Below are 20,806 nucleotides of genomic sequence, written 5' to 3'. Positions count from 1 at the left end.
TGCAGTATTCGTTTATTTTTATAGGTTACATCGTCAATATGCAAATATAATCACATTTCCTGTTACGCAGGTCCTGATGCTGTCTGTGTGTAAGCTGTGTGTGTGTGTGTCACAAAGTGTGTGTGCTACAAGTCAATTTCTAAGAATAAGATAATGCAAGTCAACTTCTGCGGATGTGTATTTCTGTGCTGATCTCTTGCGGTAAATGTCACAGGGTCACAGGGTCAGCTTCCTGTTTCTTCAGAAAGCTGTGTCTGGTGAAATATGTGAACATAAGCATAACATAACATTTGAAGCATAATCAAATAAAACAGTAAAAAAATCCTTAACATGTTGTGACAGATATTCAGAGGCAGGACATTTTTGATGGTGTCTAAAAGCGTTGATGAGGAGTGATGATTACACACTTTCTTCTTAAGAAGGTCAGAGCTGAAAAGGCTGAACAGCGCTGCTTTCATCTTGAACAGCTCGTGCGATTTTACGCTTCAGTGAAAAAATTAATACATTTAAATTTTTGGAGATTTTAGCCAGAGGTGGGGGATCTGGTTAAAGTCTCCATGCTGGCAGCAAAAAGTATGAGATAGAAGAGAATACATCTGAAATCTATACATTATTACAGTATGGAGTGCACTGCATACATAACAGAATGCTTTTGTATGTGCTTCTGTACATGTGGAGGGGTATAAGTGGAGGATGTAACTATGACCTTTTGTTTGTAGCAATTGAGATTAAAGCCGATGTAAAGACAGCGCCAGCTCTCCTGGATCAGTTCTATGAAAAGCGGAGGCTGCTGATCGTGTCTGCACCCAACATGTCGGACCCTGACTACCAGCTCCAGAACATCATGACACAAGTGAGACTTTACTTGATCAGCCCAGTAAAGCTTCTGAAGCCGTTTAATAAGTAACAAGAACCCAATCATGTGTTTCCCCTTTTCCTGATTCAGAAAGCAGATTGTGGATTAGCCCTCCGGCACGTAACCGTGATCGAGCTTCTGGGCTCTCCTCCTCGTGAGACTGGCCGCATTAAAGAAAGTCTTCTTCAGCCTCAAGTCATAGAGGGTTTAAGGTAATAATTTATTTGTTCAACAGTTTTATGGTTCTTTTATGGGGACTTTAAAAAATCCATCCTGAAATGACTTTATAAAATTTCCATTTCACTTAACAGTCAAGTTATTTTCACAAGCTTTAAATGTCAGGAGTCTCCTAATAAAAAGAGAGTCTCCATTCAAAGATTAACATTTCTAAATATAGCATAATAATCACTTCGATGGGATTTCAACAGACCCGACAAAACATCAGTAATAATCATCTGGCTTTTGGTTTCCCTGAGAAGCACTGCGATGCTTTTGAAGCTGAGCATTTTGCAGTAAAAATAAACATTAAAAAATAATTCATCTTAGGAAATGCCTCGATAAAGATTCTTTCTTACAACTGTGCAATTTGAGTAAGAAGCATTCCTCAGTTTTTCCAGACTGGAAACTCTTCCTAACCTAAGGTCTCACTGCAGACACACAAATCCTGAAGAGTACTGAGGTAAACTGAGTGAGCAGAGCACAAATCATCAGGGGAATTCAGACATCAATAAAGGGACATGTTTTATCTGAACATAGCTTAGAGTTGGAAGGAAATACATCTAATTGTAATTGAAAGCAATGAGTTGAAAGCCAACAAGTATAAAGCTGCACTGAACAATACTCTTTTTAATACAGCGATCGTGCACTCTCCATAGACTGTATATAAATGATGGCTGTAACTACCTCGCTGTAACCCATTGGTTCGCTAAATCCTATTTTGAAGACTTGTTTTGAACATTTTGGCTGTCACCAGCTTATTCTGAGAATATATTCATCACAAGGCAGCAATGTTATTCCAGTTTAAATGGGATTATCATTCACTTATTTTTTGTACTAAACAAGACATGAAACTAGTGATTGAGACCACAAACCAGAAATATTTTAGGATCTGTGTTCACATACAGTGTTTCTTGGGGTGGAAGCAACCTGGCGCTAGTTATATGAGCACTTCTGTGAAGAGTTTATTATTGCTATGCTATAAAAGCTTTTTTTTTTTTTAAATCTCCTCCATCACTATTTACAGTGCTGGTATTGTAAATTCTGCCCAATGTTGAAAATACTGTGTGTACAGTGTTTTGTACTGAGGTTTGAAGTATAAACAGCACCGATCTTCTTGGTATTTGTGTAGAAAACAGATGCTGAGAGTCCAAAAAAAACACAGACTGTGGACAGAGGCCTGTATTGAGGCCATAGACACAATAAGAAGTGGGGTCTGTTTACTGATCATTAGAAAGAATGTAGGTTTAGGGCACTCACATGCTAACTCTGAAGTTTCGCCTCAGTTCTCCTGAGTGTTTTAGACGTCCTTATCCTTGTTTTAGTTCTAGGGAGCACAGTTCCAGTCCCTCATCGCTATCATAACCTTTTCAATCGTAGCAGGCAGCTATAACCGAAAACTAAAAGCTAAATTTATCCAAACAACGAAGTTACCAGGCAATGAACACCCTCAGGCATTCAGAGCTGTAAAGCTTGAATCAATTTCTCAAGTCTCTAAAAAACATGCCTGACATTATTGTAACAACTTTATATGGTGTTATTCTGTGAGAGGCTGGGAGGCCCTGCAGGACTCAGAATTTGATACGTGGAAGATAATGGATGGATGTTTTTAAATTCAGGAATCAAGTGGTCAAAACTAAAATAGATAATGCAGCTTTTATACTCCAATCTGATCATTTTGAACACCTAAAGAATGATGTGTGACTACTTTGAGAAGGCAAACTTTGAAGCAAAAAGTTGGCTTTTTTTAAGCAACGTTTGCCAATTATATCCAGAATATTACAAGGATGAATTCTATATCATCCTTGTAATATATATATATAATTACTATTAGAGTAAAATGACAAAATGCAGACTGTAAAACTTTGTTATTTGTAATTTTCACTGTAGAGGATGTGTTAATGGCTCTTATTGGGTTTCTCCACAGGCAAGCATTCAGAATATCCAGAAGCTACTTCAGCATGGTGCTCCTGGATGAGCTCGGTCTGGACCGAGAGCGCTTCATTTCCCCCGTGGGTTCAGATGAGCTGTTCTCCTACATCGACAGTTTCCTGCTGGACGAAGAGGAACGGGAGAAACTGGAGCTCCGCAGCGATTTCTGTGACTAATTTAATAAACCTCTGTCGTTGCCACAGCAATGCACTCATCAGTATTACTAACACACAGTGAGTAAGGACAAACAACCAGAAACCAGGTTCAGAGGAACATTTGAAGCAGGAAAAAAAAGACAAGACAGCAGTTCCTTGTTTTAAAATGTGATTATACAACACTGAAGCGCAAGCACGGTTTGCTCTGTATTAAATCATCAGCCAAAGGGGTGCTGACAGCAGAAAGCGTTTGCCACAGAATATCTAGCGTTTAAGATTAGAAGTAAAACACACCAGCAAATATGTGTATATACACACACACACACACACACACACACATATATAGAAATGTAGATATGTATTTGTATGGAGCTTCTTTATTATCAAAGAAAATTCCCAGCTGGACTCCGATGTAACCAAATTCCTTCTAGAAGCATCTTTTACCACATCCATACACTGAAATGCTTCTGAGCAGTTAGTCTGAAGCAGTATATAAATCAACTTTAATTCAATAGGATATAAACTTGCATGCATAACAAGTCAGATCTGATAAATATAATCTATTGCCAACTTTGCTCTAAAGGTTAGCTTTATCTCCTAAAAGTTATATTTTTTACCAACATTTAAAAAAATAAAAAAAAGCGGAAAAAAAGTGTAGCGTGTGTAGTGTTGCTCTCTTTTATCTTTAGTTTAAAGTGGAGAAAGCGAAAGAATGTCTGAGTTTTGTTTATTTTTGTTTTTTGGTGGAGAGAGCATTGAGGTAAACAGTGTTACCAAAGATAAAATGTTCTTTATTGAAAAACTTCTCATGCAAGTTATACAAATAGTAATGTAAATGCACTGGTATGGATTAAATAAAGCAGAATTTCTTAGAAGCGACAGCTGAAATACTGCATAACCAGTTTGTTTCAAATTGTTTTCCCACACCAGTATACATCTCGACACAAATAAAGAGAACTGTGAGAAATTGCCAAGTGCTGTGCATGATTTTGAATAGCTATAATATATATACAGTTTGAATTTTTAAAAAAGTGACTGCTTTAACAAAATTAATTTGTTGTGGTGATGCTTTGGCATGCTTCCAAAAGGTTAACACCCATCTGCAGTTTGGGGGCCGTGTTAAAGATGAACCCCGTGCAGAGAGAGCAGGTGTGAGCAGCTGTGAAGTGTCACGACAACAAACTGGGTGACCGCTCACTTCAAGAGACCGGCCTGCTCTGGTGTGACAAGCTTGAGAAAATAAAATTAATCCACAATCCCATGTTAGTCTCACAGGACACAGCTTCTCATCATCTCAGGCGTGTGCTGTCCTCATTTGCCCTTCGCCTTCCCCATAGTGGAACGCAGGGTAAGAGTGCCCTCTGCCCATGAGTCCGGGTACTGCATCATCTTCTGCCAGAGACTAATCTCCTCTCCAACCGAGTCCAGCTCCACCTCCTCTTTGCCCACCTTTACTGTGCCTGCAGGGTTAAGATTGCACAGTCACTGCAGAATCTGTTTTTCTCATTAATAATAGTAAATTCTACAACTGTTTTTTCTCAAAGATGCTTAATTTTTGTATTTTAGTTTAATTGTAAAACCCATTATATTGGCATGAATTTCAATTCAAGTCATCTTTACTCCACTGTGACATATTGCTTGCTTTTAGGCTGACCAAATGTTAAACTAAACGTAGAGCAAAGAGTTTTAAGGACAAATATATTTTATATGAATGCAAATTTCCCAAACCCCTTGCTACTAAATATAGCACAAGGAAGCTAAAGCTTAGTCTTAAGGATGATTTTTCCAGTTGTGTACATTCTCCTTTTAATCACAATAACCTTCAAACTGTTATTTCTGTTGTTTTGTCTTTTAATCATTTGATTTTGCTGGGGATACATCCATCAACAGCACATCTTTCTCCCATTACATTCCAGAAAGTTCTGCATAGCGTGTGATTGTGGTCAAGTTTCCCCAATGCTGGGTGTAGCTTGAACAAAGAGGGTAACATTTTACTTAGCAGGAGGAAGTAGCCTTTCAATGAAAGCCAGACCTTAGAACAGTTTGTTTTACATTGTTGATTTCTGAAAACAAAATTTGTATCTCAGTATGAGAGGTGAGGGGGACGAGAGATAAAATGCTGTGCAGGCCCACATAAAGGAACATGTGGTCACTCCTGTCCGATTGCCCATAAATAATATCTGACAAATGAATTGGTTTGTTAACAGGTTATGTTTTCATGTTTTGTAAGATTTTTGTTTTTTTAAATACTGACTCACATCCCTTTGTGCATGTGCAGTTTTAAGTGCATGAAATGGGAGGTGACGTTCATTGTGCTCATTTTCCATTCAAAAGTTCTTCAAACTTAAATATATTCCAGAGTCAGAGATGTTTTTCCTCTTTGCTTTTCCTTGTTGAAGTTCAGGGGCACAGGAGGGACTTTTGTATCAAAACCAATAAATAAATAAATCATGCAACTTTAAAAGACACCCACAAAATTTACCTAACAAATACAGGTAATACTAAAGGAAGAGGAAACTGCTTAAAAAAAATATAAAAATACAAATAATTAAAAAAAAATACTGGCAGCTGCTATAGCTACCACCCAGTCTCTCAATGGATGTGCCTATGGTACAAATTTGAAAATCCTAGGCGACTTTCTTCTCGAGTTATCACATTCCAAGATTTTTCTGAAAACTTCTGACCTGGATGTTGAAATAACTGAGATTCAAAATATCACATTAACAAACTTGGGCGTCCATGTTGCGCGCCTGCCTGTTGCGGTGATGAAAATACCCCATCAGCCTTTTACAGGTGAGGGGTAACAATGGTTGCCGACCTCAAAAATCTTTGTAGTTTAATGATTTATTCCACTTGCTGGAGACAGCAACAAAGAAATAATAGTCTGTTTTTTGTTGTCTGTTGTCTGTTGTCTGTTTTTTGTTGGGGGGGGATAAATCCCCCCCCAACAAAAAACAACAAAAGTCCATCTCACATATGAGCTTTAAAAGCCAGGTGAAAAAGACGACACCAGGACTTCATAGATTTGATCATTTACCTTCTCCGGAGCTGAGGCGGACACCTCCCAGGAATTCATTGCTGTGCAAGGACTCTTTGTCCCACACAGTCAGCTCCAGACACATCTCCTTCAGCTGCTCCAGAGTCAGCTCCTTGTACACGAATGTTTCATTGTAGTGGGGGTTCAGGCTCTTCTTCATAACTGGAGTCTTCCTCTTTGAGTTCTTTGCCTTAGTTGGGAACAGGTAGCTGCAAAGCCACAAACACCAAACTAATTTAAAAAAATACAAATTCCCGTTTAAAAACCATGAGTGCGTTTATTTATTTATTTTTTTATTGGTTTAAGAATTGGACAGGTGATCACCAACCCCTTCACAAAGCTATCCGATGTGCCTCCTGACTTCATTGCCATCAAATTCTTTGCCTCCTTTATTAGGACATGCAGCTCTCCTCCTTCCTCCACCCTGGCTTTTTTGTCTGAACGGGAGAACAGACGAGCTCAGAAATTTGAAGCAAAGCCAGAGATAGAAACAGCCACTTTTTTTTTTTACCTTTGGTTTTCTCAGCTGTTTGCTTTTTAGGTGTGACAAACTTCAAGGAGATAATCAATTCCCCTTTGTACTGAGCAAAAGCTGAAGGTGGCACAACAGAGGCTGCCTGTTTGAAAAGACAAAAAAAATGTACACATGCCAATGTACTAACATGGAAACTCAAACCTGTAAATATATGAGACAACATCTGTAACAGCCAGGCTCTTTTCTTCATAGCTAATCAATACTGTTGCTTTGATTTAAATTGATTGACATTTGGGCTGCTCACTCTGGTCTGTAATGTGCTTTTATTATTCTTGCTCCTTGCTGAAGCCATCATTTTGTCTGGTCTCCTGCACAAGGACACATGTACGTAGTTACTAAGATTCTCAGGTCTGCCACTGCTTTCATCCAAATGCACTGATCTGCAGGTCAATAAGTTTCAGGGCGTTTTCCCACCTGCAGTGTTTAGTCCATTTATGCTTTGTATTCTGTGGCAAGGGTCTGTACGGGCTAGCATCTAGCTGTGAAATAAATTTTTCATCTTCTCCAACAGTCCAGAACACAACACCTCCTTATGGAAGCCCGTTTCCGCCACTAAAAAAAAAAAAAGCTAGTTTCCATAACTCAAAATTTCGAGTTAGCTCTGCCAATCAAAAATATACGTGAATGAGGTCGCTTTCTTGTTACCCGGAAGCATATGGCGCAGGACCGCGCACTCAAAAACGGATCCCAACAAATTAAAGTATGTTTGCTGATAGTAACACCATGTGATTCAGCTAATAACACAGGGATTTCATCATTTGTGAAGCCAGGCTGAAAACACTCAGCAATCTGTGCATTCACGACTGGATGTAATACCGGTAGCTTAGCTGTAGCATTTGTAGCTGAGGGCTTCAGCTTCCGGGTAACATGGAAATGACGTCATTCACGTAGATTACTGATTGGCAGCCGCTAACTCGAAATTTCAAGTTGCTTTTCTCAAAATTTCGAGAAAATAACTCGAAATTTCGAGAAAATAACTCGAAATTTCGAGAAATGGATCCTTTTTTTTTTTTTTAGGGGCGGAAACGGGCTTCCATACCTCCTTTCTGCATTTACGGTTGTTGCTTCCGCCACAGACACATCAGGCCAATAAGCAGACCGATTACTCTCTATGTAGTGACGCATTTTGTTTTGCTTGGAGTGCACTTGGATTTTTTTCTTTGTGTAAAAACAAATCAAATCACAGTGAAAAGCTACAAACTCATCAATGAATTCTGACCAGATTTAACAAACTATAGGTGTTAAAATGCCCTCAATGAAAAGCAGCAGTCCACAGAGGAAGACTGCTAGTGTGGATGCAGACAACGTGTAAAGCGTGTTCACTGTTATCTCTAAGTAATAAAGAAAAATAAATCCAGTAAAAAAAGCAGGGCAATAGAGCACAAGCACAAACGCTTCATCTAAAATCAGCCCTCACCTGGTTTTACAGTGCTGCTTACAAAAAGACTCCCATGGTATGATCAATATTTTAGAGATCAAATTAAAGTTACATGAGCTTTATTAAGATTTCTTTACTGAACTTTCTATAATTAAACCTCAGACAGCAACTGCCAGCTCAACCAAAGGTAATTTCTACAGTAAACAGCTCAAACTGGATCTTGTGATAACACAGCAGTTGGGTTTTACTGGTTTTCACAGATCATGTGACTTTACCCAAACAACTGCAGTTTATTGTCCATGTTGTAGATACCCGTATGATGCAATTCATAAAGGAAGAGACATCATTCACAGCAGTGTTGATAGAATTATAAATTAGTACAAAGGCTATTATTTCAGCCTGATAAAGGAAGGGGCTACCTGGTGCAGCTCTCCTTTGCTTAGAGACCCTTCATTCAAATTCTAGTTAATTCATAAAATGTTACATGGCTCTGGATAAAACAGTAAGCTGATGATGAGTGGTGAGGAAGGAGTAAATGTTTCAAATAGAAGGGAGACATTGCCTGTGTGAGGTCTCCTCACTTTAAAGTAATTGAGGTTTAAAGGTCACAGTGTCACTAAGAGAGGAATCTATCAGCAATCACCTGCTGGCATTTTGCAGATAAACAAATTAAAATCAATATTTTAATTTGTTAACCGTTTCATCTAAAATGGTCCAGCTTTGTTTGTATTAGTCATATGGTCGAGGTAGTCATTTAGGCTTCCTTCAGTGCTTAAACTGGGTGGGGCATCGGTGCATGCCCCCAATACGCAGTTTAAAATGTGTGCAAACTCCACCTATTCAGCACGACGCAGATGTACACTCTGCATCGGACCTCATGGGTAAACAAGCCATTTGTTGAGTTTCAACATAGCTACAAGGAAACTCCTTAAAGAGCACAGAATCTCTGCTCTACCTTTGCCAGGAGAGCCATGCGCTCCTCCTGTGGGGAGTCGAGGTCTCTGCAGTCCAAGGGGATCTCCACCTCTCCCAAGAAGGCGTTGCGGCTGAGGCGACCATGATGCCAGACTGATATCGAGAGGGAGCGAGTGGACAACTGAGAGCGGTTGATAGAGTACTGGTAGAAGAAGAGAGGAGACGTGATGATCAAAAGCCTGGTAGATAATTCTCCAACGCGTGGCTTTGAGGAGCTTTTTAGCCCGTAGTTGAACCTCGTCAGCTCACCAGGATGCCACAACCCACACAGTTATTCGCCGCTCACATTTTCAGTGAAATGTGCAATATTCACAAAAAACAAACCTTTTTTTTTTTATACTGAATATGTATTGACCCATAACTGATTGACCCAAAATGCCCATTTTAAGCCAAACCCTGATCTGCTTCTGAAACAGCTTTGTAGTTTCAAATTATAATTTACAATCTGGTTAAACAATATGATCTCAGGTGTGGGTGGTGAAATAATTCACACCACTGCTACTGCTTCAACCTCCAAATGTGGACATTTCAGTCTTTTAAAAGTAGACAGGAACACAAACTATGACGTGAAAAATTGAGATTATTTAACAACAACAAAAACAAAAAACATGTTGAGATGGATCTTTCTGCTTAATTTCCCTGTCAACAGTTTGCTACTCTGCTTAAGCTGACTCTACACTGAAGGCTGGGACTAAAATCAATATTTGACAACAGCTACTCTAATCTGCAAAGTCAATATCAACCTTAAGGTCTCCGTAGGTGCGGTCATTATTTGCAGCAGACATGGCGCAAGGTCGCTAATAAGGGAGCGTCTTTAAGTCAACAGGGTAAGATCAACAGTTGGAGTCCAGTTAGGCATGAGAAAAATGATAAATCATCACCTTTAAAGTTTCACTGTAGACTGGGTTTATAGTGTTTCTCTTGGTGCTGGTTTTCTTTTTGCTCTGGCGAGATTTGTCAGGGAGCAGATAACATTTGACATAGCTGTAACATAAACACAGAAGCAGGTCAAATCATGAGTCTCCCTGTCATTATTACTGCTCATCTGTTGTATTTCCTGACTAAATGCTGAGAAAAATGTATGTCTGTTGACACTCAATTTCCTGTGAAGCTCAACTAATCAGCTCTGGGATGTGTTTACTGAGACTCAGTAAACACAGTAACCTCTTATCGACATTGATCAAAGCTTTGCTTACATTACTGAGGGGTGTGTGCGCAGTAGAAAAATGTGTAGTTTTTAGGCACAATCAACAGTGCTGCTTAATCTGAAGGTTAAAGTTTGACTAAACTTCGCTTTTAATTTTAAATTCTGCCAGTTGGAGCTCGATGTAGGTTTGGATGTAGTGAAAGCTCTTACGGGTTGCAGACACTCCGTGCAGCATCGCCATAAGCCAGCTGATGACACTCCTTGATGAAGACCTGGAGGCTCTGGCTGCTCTCGTCGTAACTTACAGAGAACACAACATCTCCCTTCACCTCCACACTGTCAAAGTCTCCAGCTTCACTGTAAAGGCTCATCATGCTGCCCAGTGTGCTCTGCATGATAACAAACGATCATTAACGATGCCTGCATTTGTTTCAAGTTGATGACAAATATTCAATTTTAGTTAATAAGTGGAGAAACGGACTCAGTGCTTCAGTTTAAAAAGTAATAGCAAGGGAACAAAGAAGCTACAGATTGAGAAAAATTCTACAAAGATACAGAAAGATTGTTAGGGACAAATTGAGTTAAGCATTATCAGGATGTTTCGTGAATCCATATTAATAGCATTAAAGTCGTCTTGGTGATAGCTTTGCCTTCTATTCAGGCTCTGGTAACTATAGAAACACTTTGCTGGACTTGCACTATCAGTTTTGCACTTCCTAACGCGCTAGAGGATTTCCTGAGGTTAAAGATCCTTGTTCAGATAAGCAAGTATCAGCTCTGTTATGAGACACGTAATGAGCTGCACTTCAAAAACTACTTGAGAGACCTAATGTGAGTTCTGTCATTACTTTACCTTTGAGCCACGCAGGCTGGAGGAATTTGAGTTCATCGTTCTTCTATGAAAGCTAACCAAGCTGTCGATATCTTCTTCCTCTTCTTCATCTTCCTGCGGCACCACAATACACACTTAGCAAGTTTATCATACACACACAGACTTTGAGACCCAGCAGAATCATCTAGTTTCAAAAAGGTATTTGAGGTTTTCAGAAAAATAAAAGTTGATTTAATAACCGTTTTAAAAGGGCAGAACGTATCAAAATTTATTGATCACCAAATGGATTGACCTGGATTTTGCTAACACAATGCACTTTTCCAGCAAAAAAGATCTCCAGTGATGGATGAAGGGCGTGCCCAACAGTTTCTCTAGCTTTCCAATTTACACTCACTTCACAAAGTGAGTGGCTAGCAATGTAGACATGAGAGGCTTAGGGGTTAGCCTCCTGTTGCATGCCCAACCACCACCTTTATGCAAGTTATTACACAACCGCCTCCATCACTTAACAGACAGACAAGATTTCATCTGGAGGGACCGTCTTTGAAAATGTTCCCAGTTATTGCTCTTTTAAAATAACAGAATGCCACCTCTCGCCTGCCTTTGCCACTCAACCTTGTGAAAGTTAATCTGGCTTGAATGCTGTTGATATCCACCACGAGAACAACTACTTGTGATCAAATCTAACAGCCCAGAATGTCACTTCTTCTGCCCTTGTCATCACCTCTGCTGTCAAAAATCATCCTTAGACATACTTAAACATCCTCTGAAAATGGAAAGGTAGCACTGGGGATTAAAAAAAAAAGGCAATAAAATGGTTGCAGGATCCGTTTTTGATGATTCTTTCACATAGCTACATTGATAGAAACAATGTTATCCTTGGTAATTAACTTTAATGTGACATTATAAAATCTAAGCAGCTACACACACACTCACCTGTATATCCAAGCCTGGTACAGATCTGCTCCTTTTGCCCAGTGATGCCTCTGATGTGTCACGTTCATTACGCAGGTCCAGTGTTGATGCATACTCTAATGAACACACCAGCAATTAAATACATATAATGAATACAGAAAAAAAAACACATTTTTGTTGTGATTACGGGGAACAACACTGCACATGTTAACAGACAATACAAACCTGCAGGTTTTGTGCCTCGCTTGATGCTCTTCTTAAAGAGTCTATCAACATCCAGCTCTGGGTTTACAGTGGAGGATTTTACTTCTGGGGCCTAAAGTGACCAGAAACAAGATGCGGTCAGAGAAGGTGGCGAAAATATTTCAAACAATGAAAACTATCTTACAGTGTTGATCTCTGCGTTGGTGGTTTCACTGCTGACAGTATCTGCTTTGATGGAGACAGTCAGACTGGAATTACTGGATCCTACTGGGCTGGTTCGAACAAAGCTGTTCTCCTTCCTGGTTGGCAAAAGAAACAGACATTTAACAACTACAATAAAGACCTTTTTTGTTCTAATATACAAATAAAAACTTTTAGTTTTGTAAAGAAGTCCCATTAGCCTCAGATTTGTGTTTCATTTCAGTTGTGTGACCTCAGTTCTGAAATCGAGAATGGGAGAGCACTTTAATTAAAATTACTTTGGTGGATATTTGAGGCCTGTGACCCTACTTAGCATACAAACTGAAAACTGCATTAGAAACAAGCCCCCAGCTGGGCTTCCTAATTTAGATGGGATATTATGCTGTTCATGATCCCATTTCTAAGGATATAGCACAAATCAACACATAATTATACTGACAGTAACACGAACAAGTGTGAAGTCCAAGGTCAGATATGATGGAAACTTTGTTTAGATATACTAGGGCCTTACTTTGCAATAGTTTCTCTTTTTTTTAAGTACCAACACAACTTAGAAATGATTAACAACTAGGTAAATATAGGAAATTAAATATGCTGCTTTACTATACTGCAACATCACTGAAAATTTGAGAATATTTACATTGTAATAAGTTCTTTCTTTAGTACACAAACATTTCAGGCTTAATAACAATCAAATGTAGGTTAAAATGGCTGTAATTGCTCTACTTTCTCATAACGCTGTCACATAAATATCATTATCTGTTAGTTTAAAAATACAGTCTGCGTTTTTCAACTTTTCTTATGATCAGACCCCACTTTGATCTTAACGGTGTCAGACTAAATACTCTAGTCAATTAGGAGCTAAACACCATGTAGAAGAGAGCTAAATGTCGGTCTCAAAAACTGCTATTTGAACAGCTACACCTGGGTTTACCTTGGTTGCTCAGGCTCGGGCGTCACACGGCCAGACTCCGTCTCAGTTTTAACGCTGGCTATACTGGAACTTTCTACAGACTCCGTGTCACTGCGATTTGAGTTTGATTGGACCTTTAATTCTTCCTCCTCCTTTGATTCCAATGATGCCCTTGAAGTGATGGATCCAGTATAACTGCTTGAATTACTGTCAACAAAAATGCGAGTTTGAGAAGTTGTTTAATGAACATTTTTAAAACCAGACAAAACTGATGTTAAGAGTGACAGCACACCTGTTGTCAACCATCTGAAGTTTCTGCTTCGTCAGAGAGGGATACTTAGGAGGACCTGAATTTATTTCAGAACTACTCAACAGGACTTCACCTGCCGTCTCTCGTTTCTTCGCTATAAACACAGAACAAAAAACAAACAAGAAAAAAAAAAGTGAACTGTAACGTCACTGCTCTGACTGCAGGCCGGCTGATGTTTACATAACTAGCTCAACAGTTCTACTTCCTGTTAACTGTACTCACATGGCTGCTTCTTTCTCAGGGAGACTCTCACTAGGTCATGCCCAGGTGTTGTAGAGAAACGGTTGACCCGCTGATTGTAGAACCAGTCACCCGTCCTTTTCTTGACATCACTAGAATCCCATATAAATATGCATCAGTTAACTAACAGATTTGTTAATGGTTATCCAACAAGGTGTGAGCAGTATGTGACCAATATGTGCAGAACACGACATATATAGTGATTATCCTGAAAACAAGCAGTTCTGGGTTTTCATTGATGTTTCTGTTAATGCCAAAAAAATGTTGCAAGACAACGAGGAGGGGAAGAGATGAGTGGTGAGATACATTTCACACTGCATAGCTGATCATCAACAGATGTGGTTTGCAAGACCAACAGTGATTTTTCATACAAATATTTGGTTATTTATTACTATTGTATTGACAAATAAAGTAAAAATCTAAAACAAATGGGTTAAACCAGATACTCTGTCTGGATGGCACCAATAATATTGTGAGAAAGTTTAGAGTCATTTTTCACCAGGATGTCCTTTAACGCACACATAAAACAAAGCTTTAGGACTGCCTTCTTTCATCTGTTCAGTACGGCCAAAAATGACATAACATCTAATTACTCTGTTACTCCAGAGTTGGACTATTGTAATTACCTATTATCAGGTTATTCTAAAAGCTCATAGAAAGCCTTTGGTCCAAAAACACCACAACAAGCACTAACAGGAGCTAGAAGGAGAGATCATATTTCTCCTTTGTCAGGTCCCATCACATCTTAAAGACCTCTTAGTATCACATTATCCCTATAAACAACTCAGACTGCAGGCTTACTTCAGGTACCAATCCCTTCTCCTTTGGAACCAGATCTCAGTTCATCTTCAGGAAACACCCTCTCTACTTTTAAGATCAGTTTACAACTTTTTGATAAAGCTCATATTTAGAGCCAGATCAGATGAACCTGAACCATAATTTTGTAATTCTGTTACAGGTTTAGGCTGCTGGGGGCACTTTGTATTATACACAATGCAAAATAAAACCTAGCAAATCATCATTAGTCTCAAAAGCAATTCATGCGCTGTCACTTCACGTGACAGAGCAATTCATGTGTCTGTTGAACTTGGATGGATACCAAAAGCAGCTCTTCCAGTGGCTAGTCAAAACCTCCCAGATGCTGTCCGCTGACTTATCCAAGTTACACAAAAATGTTCATGTATCATAGAAGTGCCTGACATGTAGGAACAACACCCAAGAAGACAAACAGCTGACTGGCACTGTGTCACCTGGAAACCTGAAGGACCAATCCTATAGCATCTTTGTAAGCCACTGCAAACCTGCATCAATGATGAGCTATATTCATAACTGAGCTAATTAATGGGCAGAAATGAATTGAAAGGCCACATATTTCTGAGGCAATGCAGACTTTAAAGCTCAGTGGGCTATCATACTCAAGAATTGGCAAAACCAATTTTTCCTGGTTGAGAATTGGCTTAACCAGGAAAAACTGGTTTCGCCAATTTAAATAAAAATATCAATAAAAATCTTTTACCCTTCAAATCACCGAAGAGAAAAATGACAATAGAGTTTTAATTGCTTTAATATGTGATTAAAAAATTAACATTATAATTTTCTGGTCAGTATTTGCATTCAAAACTACACAACCTGCTCTCAAAGTTGGTAGGGATTTTGGACAAGGATGAAATATTTCTTTTCAGCCACAATGGGCACCTTAAATTATTCTGAACCAATCTTATACATCGTCCTAAAAATATTCGTTTGTGTGCAAAATGTGGAAGAAAATCTACAGCTGAAAATTGTCAAGGCAGTTTGCTTTGAGAAATGGCTGCTTAAGTATTTAAATATTCAGAAGCACGAATGGGAATCTTACTTGGGCTTTGATGGAAATCTCTCAAATATAAAACATCAACCTAACCCCACACACCCTGTTTTTTGAAGATACAATATTTGTTTAATTTAAAACGTTTCTTACGATTCTTTGGCACACACGTTGCACAGCCAGGATCCATCGGGCAGGACCATCCGGCAGTTGCGACATACGATGTGATTGCACATCTTACACTGGCTGGAAAAAACAGTCAGTCGGCTCAAAGGCTCCAGGCATCGGCCACAGCTATGCTGACTGTATTTTTCACTGGCACGTTTGGCCCCTTTCCTCTTAACATCCTGCAGCTCTGTCTTCAACTTCCTGAGCCAAACACGCCACACAAATGCCACATAGTCAGTTTCACTTAAACAGTCATATGGCAAAGTAAACATTTTGCTGGATTTCTTTAAAAGAACAAAACAAAACCCAACAACCCAAAAACAAACAGTACATGAAGTAAGTTTTTAAACATATACTTTTTGTAAATGTTAAAGTATAATTTTATTTCAGAACTTGTGGTCATTATCAAGGTGTAGTCCATAAATATTACTCAATTACTGCAAAGCCTGATATAAAGAAGTAATAGTGCGAGACGAGAATTATGAAATTAAAATAATATGTACAGTGTCTTTGTTACTCAGCTTCTAGTGTAAATTTGTCTTGTGCATTAAAGAACTTGGGCGGAATGTTGTTTTAATTTTTTTAAATACTTGTGCAAATAAAATGAGACATTGTTGCTGATAACAAGATTAGATTTTACTGCAATACTTCACTTCAGCAAAATATGTTAACGTCAGAGGGCAGGTGGATTAAATTCGTCTGCATTAAGCAAAACTGACAATTTGGTAAATTGTCAGTTTTGAACAAATTTCTAATCTGTAATGTACAACCCACCCCAACACATGTTTACGACTTACAGTGTACAACAACAGAAAAGATTTACAAAAGCAGGACAAATGCCTAAAAGGCTTAAATATCTTAAATTACAGAATAAACTTAAGCAATGAAGACTGAACATTATAAACACTAGAAATTAAACATCTTAGCAAAATACTGAAAGTGTCTCAATACAGTCAAAATATTGGCCTCAGTTCTCTATAGCCGAGTCCTCAGTCTAACAATCCTGCACTGAAATCTCTGCAGAGGTTTCTGGCACGACTTCGCCTGCTTCCAAAGTGCACAGTCAGACGAGGCTTTAAGTTCTTTTTCTTTAACAGAAGAACTTAAACTGCAACAACACTTGCATCAAACAGAACATGCATGCATTTTTTTAACCTTACCGAACACCTATACTGTTTAAAATATGTTGTCTATAATATGTTTTATGATGGGCCAGATGAAGGCCACAACATGAAACGTATCAGATAAACAAACCGTATGTATTGCCAGAGCTTTAGCTTCTTCAGGTTCTTTTTACTGCTAATTTTATACAGTTGCAGTTTTTAAAATGTCCTGGTGACCACATCAATGCTAATGTAGATCATACTTTAATATAAGTGCAAAGTTTTGTTGTTTTTTCCTTTTATAAAGAAGGAGCTTTGAAGTAGAAACACTCCATGCTTCATATGATGCACCGAGTGTTTCTTCTACACACCTCTTCACTCTGTTCGTATGTACACCACTTTGTATTTATTAGTCATTAATAATCTCTGGCTCTCTTTCACAGAGTGTTTTACGTTTGTCTTTCTCCCCTTCCTCACAACCGGGTCATGGTAGGTGGCTGCCCCTCCCTGTGTCCTGCTGGAGGTTTTGTCCTGTTTAAAGAGAGATTTTTTTCTTCCCACTGTCACCAAGTGCTTGCTCATAGGAGCTCATCTAAATTTGTGGTCTTCTTTTCTCTTTACAGTACAAAAGTGCCTTGAGGTGACTCTTGCTGTGATTTGGTGCTCTATGGATAAATAGGAGTTGAAGTAAAAGTGAGCAGTCTCAGATACTTTTCAAGATGCTCGTCAAGCGCCAATAGCTCCAGAACGACTTAATGATATCTAGCACTGCACAGTGCACTGTTGCCTCATGGTAACAGGGTCCCTACTTTGAGGGAGTTTGCATGTTCTCCCCATGTCTGCATGGGTTACTCGAGGTAGTTCGACTTCCTTTCAGAGTCCAAAGACATGCACATTTGGTTAACTGGCGATTCGAAATCAGCTGATGTAAGATAAAATGCTTTACACGTATAGAATGAAGTTCTCTACAAATATATTTTTAGTTTTAAGCACTCTGAGTGAACAGTAAGTGTGGAAAAGCACTACATTGCAAGTACATTACATAGTGTTTTCTTCATAATGACGGAAGACGGGGGACCTATGGACAAGGTTTCCAAACAATATTAAATAGATGAAAACAGAGGCTCATTCAGAAAGCGACTAAAGCAATATCTGTGGAATTTTAATCCAGTTGCAACTGACACATTACAGTTTTTGATTGCTATTGTTATTTTATTGTATTAGTTTTGTCATTACATTTCTTTTTGCAGCGTTGATATTTTGAATAGATGCGCATTTTGTTAAAACTAAATGGAATTCTAATAAAAACAAAACAATCAGCAACAGTCAAACAATGAATCCAGATGCATCTAATACTGTGAGACAGCAATAAGTATCTAGAGCCAACACATTAACAGTGACACTGACAGTGTTTTTGTTTTTTTTTTTTCTTTAAAAAAAAAAAAAAAAAAAATCAGATTACAATATCTATATCTTTTGTTCTCCTATTTTTGTCTATTATTTTTATCCATGAAAACCACAAAGCCACCACGCCAATATTACTTTAACTGGATTAAGCTACTATCATCCAGCTCTTAGTTGAACCCTGACAATAAATATCAAGTCCCTACAAGTATCAAATGCCAACTGGGCAAATTTCTAAATAATTAAAATACTATCTGAAAAGTTGAATATAACGCATGGGAATACTTTTGTGAAGTAAAAATGGCTAAAAATAAAACAGAATAGAAGTGCAGTAAAAAAATAAATAAGCGGCAGATATGAGTTGATTTTGGTACTTCTAACAACTAAATAACAAGTGACTAACTGACAGGTGTGGAAAAATTAGGAGCCTCTTCTCACCGCACACGCTGGTCCTCAGCCTGTCTCAGCTTCTCATCTCGTCGCAGCACCTCCAGGATCAGCTCCCGCTCGGATTCAGACAGGAAGCCCAGGTTTATCATGTCAACAGCCTCTGGCATGGTGTCTGTATCCAAGAACCCTTAGTGCAGGTGAACTGGCTCAATCGAGTCACTTTTACATTGAGATGTCACTGAGGACAAAGCAAGAACATCAGGAGTTGAGCGTTTATGCAAAAAGCGTTTTTTTTTTAATTAAACCTTCCAACTAATGCTTGACTTTACTACAGGACAACCTGCTTTCCTATGATCTCCTGTAATGCAAGCTCACCAGAGCCCTTGAGTGAAAACAGGAACTTAGTGACTCGATTCCCTGTGACGACAATACAGCCAGACAGAAACAGTTGTGTTTATGTGGTTTTAATCAAATAACTGGGAGACGACTGAGTGACCTTTCCTTCTTCCTGTTGGCTTCCATACAGGGAAGTTGCTGCTGCCAGTATGCCATCCTGCATAACTCAGCTGGAGATTTCTCATTGGATTATTTAAATCTCATTCCAACGTCAACAGCAAAGCTTGCCTGGTGGGGATACTGATAAAACAACCAGGAATACTTTCTATTTCAAGAGATGACTCTGGAAGTTTCTGGCTGAAATGACCTAAAGAAGAACCAGGATGTGAGAGGATTTTAAAATCCCACAGAAAGCCTCTGCCCTGGTGAAAGCAAAAGACAACATGAACTTGGCTACAGTGCATGGTTCCCACCCTCTAAGGATACAGAGAGCAGGGTGGAGTTCAGGAGCTGAAACATTAATTTAAACCCAGCATCAGCCTTGTCATCTGTCATGTCCCCATCTGAAACTTTATGCTCCATTTAAACTCCCCGCAGGGTGATTTAGGCAGGAGCAAAATGAGGCAAGCTGTGAGAAAGCTCCCGTTTCTAAGCACGCGTGGAAAACGTGATAACTTCTTCCTCATTGTTTGAATGCCTGGAGCCTGTTATTATGATATGAGGGTTTGAAGAATACCTGCAGGGCAACTTAGTGAGAGAATAAGCTTCAAGGAAACGGTCAATACGCTGAGTTAGTGAGGCACGTAATTCTTTACCAATCGTAAACATAAAGGAGGTAAAAGCATTAAAAACAATAAACAACGCTGACAGATTTAAATACAGACTGGAAGAGTTAAAAAGAACTCGAGTATGAGTCGCTAACTGCGCCTTATCTGAAAGTCTAATTAACGCTAACGTTACATCAAAAGACCGCCTGAGACTTCCCTTTTTCCTGCTGCACAGACCGGTCTGTAAACTCTACACGTTACAACTGCTGCGAATAAATAAAAACAATTTTAAAAAAGCCTCGGACTCATTAAAGGAAATTAAACACACCTGTTGGTAGAAGTCCACGGAGAACAGCCACTATACGGCTCGCAACTCACTCCGGAGAGAAAAGACAGGCAAAAGTGATACCAGCAGCACGCGAGCTCACCGCGCGCTCACAATCACACCACCGGGTAGGTACACACAGCTGTACTCTGCTTCGTGGTTAAAACACAACCGTGCCCGAGTCTCCTTAACTGCTGACTTTGTGGCGGAAGATAAGTAAAGTTCGCAGGAGACGCTCAGGAGCGCCTTTCTCTCTCCACATTTTCCATGACAGGTGCTTTTCCTTTGCTCTATTTACCGGAGGAGGGCTGGGTGTGGAAAATCTCGCCCATATCTTGGTTTCCTTTCTCCCTCCAAGCTGTTTTTTTTCTAATCCTTGGAAACTTGGAACAAAGAAAGTGCATGCATATGCGCTTTTCATTAAAATTTGCACCTAAATGTGTGAAATTCAATATGCAAACGAGAGAGAGAGAAGCACAGCAGATAGTTACACATAGTTGTAATACCGGGCTATTATTTGTTGTTAGGGCACAGCCATAAGAGAGCAGAGCATAAAGAAAATGATTTCTGAGTTTTAAAAAATGACAGCAGCTTTTAAGCCTGAAACACATGTCGTTTAAATAAAATAAAATAAAAAAAACAACTTTCAAAGTCCTTTTTGGA

At 39.0% G+C, this 20,806-nt stretch overlaps 2 protein-coding genes across 4 annotated transcripts in view; one reads left to right on the top strand and one right to left on the bottom strand.

Moving 5' to 3' along the window:
* Nucleotides 1–4,126, top strand: part of srpx2 (sushi-repeat containing protein X-linked 2) — a 12,843-nt gene extending 8,717 nt beyond the window's left edge. The window contains exons 8-10 of the mRNA XM_005722923.2: nucleotides 720–853; nucleotides 947–1,068; nucleotides 3,000–4,126. Coding sequence (XP_005722980.1) covers nucleotides 720–853; nucleotides 947–1,068; nucleotides 3,000–3,180 — 437 coding nt within the window. The 3' untranslated portion in view covers nucleotides 3,181–4,126. The remainder of the gene's footprint in view (nucleotides 1–719; nucleotides 854–946; nucleotides 1,069–2,999) is intronic.
* Nucleotides 4,127–4,189: 63 nt separating this feature from the next.
* On the bottom strand, nucleotides 4,190–20,747 carry sytl4 (synaptotagmin-like 4). Of its 3 annotated transcripts, none has more exons than XM_005722924.1 (17): nucleotides 20,147–20,747; nucleotides 18,764–18,953; nucleotides 15,804–16,019; nucleotides 13,829–13,938; nucleotides 13,589–13,700; nucleotides 13,318–13,503; nucleotides 12,367–12,481; nucleotides 12,204–12,294; nucleotides 12,000–12,094; nucleotides 11,085–11,177; nucleotides 10,442–10,620; nucleotides 9,966–10,068; nucleotides 9,065–9,226; nucleotides 6,708–6,813; nucleotides 6,525–6,633; nucleotides 6,197–6,405; nucleotides 4,190–4,619 (listed from the first exon to the last, which is right to left on the bottom strand). In XM_005722924.1, exons 2-17 carry the CDS (start codon nucleotides 18,880–18,882, stop codon nucleotides 4,471–4,473), a joined length of 2,154 nt encoding a protein of 717 aa, XP_005722981.1. In that variant the 5' UTR covers nucleotides 18,883–18,953; nucleotides 20,147–20,747; the 3' UTR covers nucleotides 4,190–4,470. The 3 variants fall into 3 exon arrangements, with proteins under 3 accessions (XP_005722981.1, XP_005722983.1, XP_005722982.1); XM_005722926.1 differs by lacking the exon at nucleotides 20,147–20,747 and adding an exon at nucleotides 20,012–20,138; XM_005722925.1 differs by lacking the exon at nucleotides 20,147–20,747 and adding an exon at nucleotides 19,788–19,987.
* Nucleotides 20,748–20,806: the final 59 nt, after the last annotated feature.

The sequence above is a fragment of the Pundamilia nyererei genome, unplaced genomic scaffold, assembly GCF_000239375.1.
Source record: "Pundamilia nyererei isolate P.nyererei 1_Seehausen unplaced genomic scaffold, PunNye1.0 scaffold00008, whole genome shotgun sequence".
Taxonomy (NCBI): domain Eukaryota; kingdom Metazoa; phylum Chordata; class Actinopteri; order Cichliformes; family Cichlidae; genus Pundamilia; species Pundamilia nyererei.
This window is presented reverse-complemented; position numbering and strand designations above follow the sequence as displayed.

What these genes read in the sequence shown, in the direction of transcription:
- sytl4 (XM_005722924.1), bottom strand. Translation starts at nt 18,882, where the DNA reads ATGCCAGAGGCTGTTGACATGATAAACCTGGGCTTCCTGTCTGAATCC. An exon ending in GCATGGCTCTCCTGGCAAAG is followed by an intron (nt 6,814 to 9,064) that starts GTAGAGCAGAGA and finishes CTTTTCAAACAG; the next exon opens with GCAGCCTCTGTTGTGCCACC. An exon ending in CCGCCTCAGCTCCGGAGAAG is followed by an intron (nt 4,620 to 6,196) that starts GTAAATGATCAA and finishes TTAACCCTGCAG; the next exon opens with GCACAGTAAAGGTGGGCAAA.